Source organism: Hibiscus syriacus, unplaced genomic scaffold (genome assembly GCF_006381635.1).
Source record: "Hibiscus syriacus cultivar Baekdansim isolate YM2019G1 unplaced genomic scaffold, ASM638163v2 tig00116971_pilon, whole genome shotgun sequence".
NCBI lineage: Eukaryota > Viridiplantae > Streptophyta > Magnoliopsida > Malvales > Malvaceae > Hibiscus > Hibiscus syriacus.
This window is the reverse complement of record NW_024063495.1, coordinates 1926779-1935445: the sequence shown is the minus strand read 5'-3', so window position 1 is coordinate 1935445 and position 8667 is coordinate 1926779. Positions and strand designations below refer to the sequence as shown.

General features: G+C 36.9%; 1 protein-coding gene across 1 annotated transcript; it reads right to left on the bottom strand.

Moving 5' to 3' along the window:
• Positions 1–411: 411 nt before the first annotated feature.
• On the bottom strand, positions 412–1636 carry LOC120191771 (FCS-Like Zinc finger 8-like). The gene is made up of 3 exons (XM_039194692.1): positions 1483–1636; positions 686–1382; positions 412–605 (listed from the first exon to the last, which is right to left on the bottom strand). The coding sequence occupies exons 2-3, from the start codon at positions 1369–1371 to the stop codon at positions 506–508; spliced, it is 786 nt and encodes a 261-aa protein (XP_039050623.1). The 5' UTR covers positions 1372–1382; positions 1483–1636; the 3' UTR covers positions 412–505.
• Between the last annotated feature and the right edge of the window lie 7031 nt (positions 1637–8667).

The window sequence follows — 8667 nt, the reverse complement described above, 5'->3', positions numbered from 1 at the left end:
GAATAAAGTGAAATCCTCGTATACTTAAGTCAGAGTAGATGCAGGTTGGGAGATTTAATTTTTAGATCAGACTCTAATAATAAAATTCCGACCTGACCCGACCATGATAATCCCTGCATCCTACCCGAACCCCTTAAATTAATCCACCTGAAAGTGGGGTGGTGAGGTGGGGCCTCAAGTTTCAATTATTTCATCCTTTGGCATCATCAGGGTTCTACACATATAATATAGAGCTATCTGCATAGTGAAAAGAGAAAAAAAGAATCTACTTCAGATGAAGTAATTGGCTGTTAGTGCTTAATCAAAAGATGTAGTGCAGACTGTGTATGATCATTATGCTTTCTTTTTGAGACGCAAATCAGAGTGATGATCATTGGAATTTGGTCATTTACCACCAGAAAAAGATTATTGACAAACACCCCAGATTATCATTTGCAAGAAAAACCAATTCTACAATTACCAGAAAACAAGGTTCAATGTGATGAACAACTTTTTCCCCTCTGCATCATGCCTTGTAGATGTCATCAGATTCTAGTTGATTTGTCCCTTCCTCTAGCATCATCTCCTGGTACCTGCATTCTTTGCTGCAGAATGCTTTCTCCCCTCTGCAAAAATGGGGAAATTTCTTCAGAGATGTGCGAAAAAAAACATTAGATCAATACATAACACAAAAGCAAACACACACCTGTACATGTAAATGTCTTTTCCAGGAGAAAGATTCTTCTTGCAAGCATGGCAGAAGCTGAGGAAATTATCTGGTTGGAAACTTGTTCCATTGGAACAAGAGAAACCAGCAACTCCACTACATGTCTCCACAATGCAATCATCAAAGATATGTGTGGTTCTAGGATTGGTTCCATGAGTTATTACACAAGTGTAATCTTCTGAGAGTTCCATTTCAGAAGCTGAGAGACTATTACCAATGAAGACAGAAGAGAAGGAACTCAACTGGGATGTTATTGTCTTGATACTAAGCTCAGGTGGTGTTCTTGGAGATTCAGATGGAGAAACGACATGGGGAAGAGATGGGATTTGGACCCTAAGTTGTGAGCCAAAAAGGACAGGTTTTGACAAGTTGGGATCAGAACAATCATCTTTGAGAGAATCAACAATGGCAAGACCAATCCCTTTGGAACCAAGTTTGTGTTTGGCTTCAGGTTCTGGGGTTCTAGGTGTGCTTGATTCAGACCAAAAAGGGTTCTTGAAAGCTAAGAACGGCTTGCTATCAAGTATGGATTTTGGACTCATAATTGACTCCGTGTTATCAGAAATTGCTTTAAAAGTAAAACCAGTGAGCAACTTGGGGAATGAAGTGGACTTCTTCTGCACCTTGTCTGTGGGAGATGGAAAAGTAGGGTCACAGTCTGCCATTACTTCTTGAACTGCAAAACAATGAAAGGATAGATTTTAAAAAAACAAAACAAAACATTACATGAAGAAGAAGAAGAAGAAGATTATAATAGAGGAAAATGGGAGCTTTACCCTGCTGTCGAAAGAACTCAACTTTCTCGATGGAACTTTAAGCTAAAGAAAGGATCCCCAAAACCCAGAAAATAAAGGCCAAAAGGCACAATGAAACCACTCTTTGCTACAACTCTGTGGCCTCCATTTTTTAGCAACAAATTTACAAAACCACGGAAAGGAAAAACGGAAAGAAAAATAACCCTTAAACCAAAAAAACCCCAAAAATGGGAAAAGAAGTCTTCTTTCTTAGTGGGATGTGATCTTTAATTCTGGAACCCCACTAGTTCAGAATCTCCATCATCAGTGCTGAAACATTAGCATGCAAATGTAGAGGGAAAAACAGAAAGTGAGAGTGACTGAGAAGGAACAAAAGAAGGAAAAAAGGAGTAATAAGCTCTCTCTTTTTTCGTTAATTTGAAGAGTGTTGGATCAAATTCTGATTTAGAAAACAAAAATGGTTTTAAAATCAGAATGTTTTATGCAAATCTACTTCCTCTGCCTGCTTTCTTCTGCCTGCTTTCTTCTGCATCTGCTGATAGAATTGTGTCCTTGGGTTTGCCTCATTATATTGAAAGCGCCCACAAAGACTTTCATGGCTGACTGACGTGATTGCTCAACAATACCATTTAAGCTTAACCATGGTTAAACTACACTTAAGCTCACTGAATTATGGATTTCATCATAAACATGCCACTTTTTTTTAATAAAAGTTATAAATATATTATTTAATTAAAATATTATTACAAATGGATATTTTTTTGGTTGAGAATAGGTTTATGGGACAACCTAGCTGCCTGTTATACAACTAATAACAAATCCTCTGCTTCCCTAGGGGGATTTTGTAAAAATACAGAATCCTCCTGACGATTCCACATATGTTTAGCAACGAGATATGCAATGTCATTGGTCTCTTTTGGTATGTGTTTCAGATCAACCAACCAATTCTTCCTTAATAGCTTCTCAATGTGTTGTAGTATCGTTAACTTTCTTTGTTCAATCGATCTACTCTTGATTACGTTAACAACCTCTATTATCTGATTCCAACGTCACATTTCTTTCCTAATCATCCAAGCTACTTTTAAACCCTCATGAATGCCCCACAATTATGCTTCCAGGACAGTGCAAATTCCTATTTTCCTGTCAAATCCCCAACGCCAGACTCCATTGTGGTCCCTCACAACCACTCCACACGTTGGTGCCATCGGTGTTAATCTTACACTAATTGATTTCAAGTTTATGCCACTTAATCCGTATATTATTCCTAATGTGAGAGTTACCAGAGAGTGTTGTTTCATAGTCCAATATCTCATGAGTTAAGCAAAGAGCTTGTTGGATAATTGAATCTCTTTCAATCATTTCTAGGTCAAATATAGTCTGATTTATTCTTTTCCAAATATACTAGATTGTTGAGCTGAAGAAGGTACGCCAGTTCTCAACTCTTGAAGATGGGGACTGTGTTTGTTTGAGGTTCTCGATGATCCAATTATCGATGTTGTTACGTAGGAATTGCTCCAATTTTCCCGGTTCTAGCAGATCAGCCTAAATCGAAAAGGCTGTTGGGAAAATTCTCAGCGCATGGTTTATGTCTTCAGTCTCGTAACCGCACATAGGGCATCTTCCGTCAACCGTCATGTGCATGCGTGCTCTCTCTGAATTGGTAAGTATTTTGCTTCTTCCAGTAAGCCATAAAAACGTTTTAACCCTTGGAAGGTTTTTCTGCTTGGCAATGATGCACCATATATTTACTTCCACTGTACTGTTATTGTTCACAATTAAATTGTATGCAGATTTGACTGAGAATACCCTTTTCTCCGAGGAAATCCAGCCCGGAGAGTTTGAAAGGTTCTCTTCCACTAGAGGTGGCGTGGCTTTCAGAATGCTAATAACCTGTGCCGGGAGTAACATTGTTAACTTATTCCAATCCCAACTACCACTCTGAGTGACCATATCCTTGACTTTCGACTTGTCATATTCCGCTTTCATTGGCTGATTATAATACCTGGATAGCTCACGTATTGCCTAACCATATGTCATGCCAGAATTCCACACGATTCTCATTTCCAATATTTCATCATATATTCTGCTTGAACTTGGTCTATAAAGAGCATATGTGGTTCAATAAATGAGAGCCTCCCTTTTTTTCCAACTCTTCGGGTAGTATCTCGTTCATCTTGTATTTTCTTCGCATCACTTGCACCTACAAAAGATCAGGTCTATTAGTAAGTTTGTATTCTATTTTAAAGAGGAAAGACTCATTTCGGATCCTTAGGTGTTTTAAGCCTTGTCCCCCTTCTTTGATTGAATTACAGAGCACATCCCAGCACACAAGGTGAACACCCCTTTTTCTCATTAGTATGTCCCCAAATAAAGTTTCTAGTTAACCTTTCAAGCTTATTGCAAGTTCTATTGGGAATCAAAATTGATTGCATGGTGTAGGATGGAATAGAAGAGATGATCGATTTAGTGAGCAGAATTCTTCTCGCCAATGATAGGGATTTACCTTTCCAACCTGTAAGGCAGTTTTTAACTCTTTGGATAATGTTGCTATAGATTTGTTTGTTAATCCTACTATGAAGCAGGGGAACTCCAAGGTAGATACCAAGATTCTTTACGTCCTTAATACCAAGTGACTGGTTATAGTATCCCTTGTCTGTTCTTTAACATTTTTGGAGTATAAGATATTGGTTTTTTGTAGGTTCACTTTCTGTCCCGAATTACTACATAAAATTTTAAGGGTTCTTTGAATAATTTCTATTTGAGAGATATCAGCTTCCGTGAAGAGAATGAGATAGTCTGCAAAGAAGAGGTGAGAAATGGATGGGCCATTTTGAGAAAGTTTGATATGTTTCCATCTTTCTTGTTCCACAGCCAATGAAATCGCTTGCTCTAATCTTTCCATGCAGATGACAAACAGGTACGACGATAATGGATCGCCCTGTCTAATTCCCCTATAAGGTTTGAACGACTCTGTAAGTTCCCTATTCCAATTAATTTGTATTGTCATGGAGCTAATGCAATTCATTACTGCAAGTTTAATCTTGTGAGAAATTCCCGAGTCTTCGATGATGTCTTTCATAAATGACCATTCTAATATGTCATAGGCTTTCTCGAGGTCTATTTTGATGGCCAACCACCATTTTTTACCTTTCTTCTTCTTCATAGAATGAATAATTTCTTGTGTTAATATAATATTGTTAGTGATAACCCTGCCCAGAATGAAGCTCGTTTGGCTATTGGAAATGATTTTCAGAAGAATAAGATTAATGCGGTTGACTATGAGTTTTGTGCTAATTTTGTATATAACATGACATACGCTTATGAGTCTAAATTGAGAAATTCTCTCAGGATTGTCAACCTTGGGGAGTAAGACTAGGATCATCCTGTTCAAAGATTCATCTATATGTCCAACATTCAGACATTGTTTAACTAGAGAGTAATCTTTCTCGCCAACCGTGTCTCAATTTCTTTGATAGAAGCTAGCATGAAAGCCATCCACTCATGGTTCTTTGAAGGAACCCATACTGAAAAGAGCCTTTTTGATCTCGTTATTATCAAAAGGTTTTCCAAACCCATTGATCATGTTTCAACTTAGGGAAAAGACCCCGAGTATCAACTGTTTGGATGAGCGAAAGATCACTAGTGAACAACTTCTCATAAAATTCCTTGACATGGTTTTTAAGAATCTCCTTATTATCGCACCAAGTTTCAGAGTCCATCTTTAGAGCTATAATAAACTTCTTTCTACTTTTGGCTATCGCACAAGAGTGAAAATATTTGGTATTTTTATCTCCGTGCTTAATCCACTTGCATCTTTCCCTTTGAGCCCAATGCAGTTTCTCATGTCTCAAAATAGTGTCAAGCTTGGTTTTGAGTTCAGCTGAAAGCCAGGCAGAGTTGTATTTGCGTAGGGCTTTATCTATTCATTTTAAACAAGCAATGATCATTTTCTTCTTCTGATTAATACTGCCGAAAGTTTTACTGTTCCAAACCTTGATACGTTGCTTGACATGGTTGAGACTCTCCAATCACCTATCGTGCTTAACCCACTCTTCTTTAAGAAAATGTTCAAAGTCGAGGTGGTTCATTCAAGCTTCCAAAAAATGGAAAGGTTTATTCTTATTATAATTGGTGGGGCTGATAGTATGGAGAATAATAGGACAGTGATCAGATCCAATACGGTCAAGATGGTGCACCCTAGTTTCCGAGTACAATTCTAACCACTTCATATTCATAATACACCGATCAAGACGTTGCCAAAGGTTACCCCGACGCCATGTGAAATCATCACCCTGGTAGTTAACATCGATCAATCCATTGTTAAACATGAAGTCTTGGAAGTGTTTACTCCCTCTTCTGTAAAGATTGCTACCGCCAATTCTCTCTTCAGGTTTCGGAATGCAATTAAAATCACCCCCAGGATCCAGGGGTCACTATTGTAAGGTTTAAGCTTAGAGAGGAGGTCCCATAACTTGCACCGAATGGCTGGGTGGGGGCTAGCATAAGCTGTTGTAAAGTAGTTCCAACGGTCACTGTTCATACATTTGAAACCTGCATGGGCATATTGGTTGGAAAAATTCAACATCTTGACCTCAACCGAATTATCCCATAACACCCAAATGCCTCCGTTGTGTCCCTGAGCTTCAATTCTAAAGGAATTATTATATCCCATATTATTGATAATTTTGTCTGCTTTTCTACCATTCGTGTACGTTTCCAGCAGAGCTATTATCTTAGGCTTGTGGATATTCACACAGTCTCTGAAATGTCTCCTAAAGGAGAGTTTAACAACCCCTTGGGTGTTCCAAAACATAATCTTCATATTAATGAGACAAATGATTATTACTACACATTATCCCCTTTTCTTTCTGTTCAATTTCTTGAGTCTGATATTGGTCACTCTGTTCCACTGGATGGTCATGGTTTATAGCAAGATTTGTGCTATCATGAGGAGCCAAATTTTCTGAGTTAATGGCATTTTCTTGGATCCATTCCGATAAGAGAGGATTGTTAGGCGTGATTGGCGTTTTTGTTCTCCTGGCTTTAAGACCTTTCTTTGTAATACGAGAGATTGGGTTTGGTTTCTTGTTGAAATTCCATCTAGATGTTTGGTTACAAATGTTGTCATCATCTTGAATGGTTATAGTTGTGTAGGATGCAGTTCCCAAAGATAATCTATGTTCACTGATTCGAGCATATTCACTCGTCGTGATTTGAACTCCTCCAATATTGTGCACCTTAGTATGGTCTTCACTCTCCACCAGTTCCCCATCAGTAATAAGGACATCAATTAAGTTGTTATTGTCCTCTTCAAGATTAATGGTAATGTCTCGCTTCTGTGGTTGGTAAGTATTCTTTTCTGTTTAGATTAATATGTCCTTATTTTTTGTTCTTTCTACATCTCTCATTCTATTCCTCGTCTGATTGATAGATGTGTGCTTTTTTGTAGGAGATTTTTGCATGTCAGTGTAATACCCCAATCTGTACCCGACCTGGATACGAGTCTGAGGTTCACATTGACTTTTCAAATCAATATACTTATACAAAATAGTGAAAATTTAAACTTATTTTAAATAAATTGAATAATTTACAAGAATTCAATACAAAAGGTTTACAAACTGATCAAAGCATATACAACTTAAACCTCTAATTACATGCCAACACTGATTAATATAAAAAAATAACCTATATTTTAAGTTGTTTCTGATCTGATATTTGAAGGAGTTATGTTGTCCTAGCTGCCTACTCGTGCCCTTATGACTTCTTTGATCCTACGTATGAAACACTCACATGCTAAGTCATCGACTTAGTGAGGCATAAACATATGAATAATAAAATGAACATTCAAATCACATACTTTTATCACTTTACAAAGATATTCATATTTCACATCACAAAAACATATATGATCAGGCATATAAAAAAATAAAAACATAATACATCATGAAATATTATTTCATTTTATATATATTTTAATAGCCCATGGTACATTACGGAGAAATAAAGATATGCGAGTGCATTGAGGTTGTGCACAAATGCTGTCACCATAGCTCGTATAAAATGCACCGAGGTGCCTCGTAGAAAATACACTGAAATGCCACATAGAATGTCCCAAAAGACCACATATATGTTCCAAAGGACCACATATATATTCCAAAGGACCAAATATATATCCTAAAGGATCACATATATGTTCCCAAGGATCACATATATATCTCGAAGGACCGCGTAGAACCCTCGACTCTTGGCATGCCAATTATACCCTTAGCTCCCATCTCACATACTATGGGCTTTACCATATATGTCATTTATGCTCTTATTTCATATAATCCAGGAGTCGCATAGATCATGGCTCATAGAATATATCTCATTTACATGTAATCATATAGATCATATCATATATCTTATATTTGTTTTGTTATGTTCCTATATATATTATACAACATACATAATCACATATCAACACATATAACTTATGCATGTACCCATGTATTCATACTGATCATATCAATCACATGAATGTATTTATGCAATCATGAAATCCATATAGGAAATAGACTTATCACAAGTCTTATTTCCATAAACACTATATGTCTCAAAGTATGCACTCACCTTGGCCTCACTAGTCAATACCAATCTCTTAACTAGCTCTTTTGGTAACTCTTACTTTGTTGACTTATCCGGACTTTGCTTTCACTTGATATCTACACGAATATAAAATACTTATGAATAACTACTAATCAATCATCAAAGTTGAATCTCAAAAAGACACTTGATTCGTTATTTCCATTTTACTAGTATCGGTACTCAAGGTACAATACTGATACTTCTCTATAGTGGTATCGATACTCTACTTCAATATCGATACCTATTCTCGATTCTGGAATTTCACTTCTAAAAATGGTACCGATACCTACATATTAATATCGATACTCATGGTACCGATACTAGCACTTCGGTATCGATTCCCTATGAAGAAATTGTCTTTGTTTGCTTGATAGTATCGATATTGTTCATCCAATATCGATACCTTCTCTTAATACTTCGTAGTATCGAAATTGTTCATCCAGTACCGATACCACAAGCCCAAATTACACTTCTACATCCTGAAAATATACCAATAACTTACTAAATTTTTTCCTTTACTCTTCTTTTTCACCCAAAACCTCATCTATGCATCCATAAACCATCATATTTCATAATAAC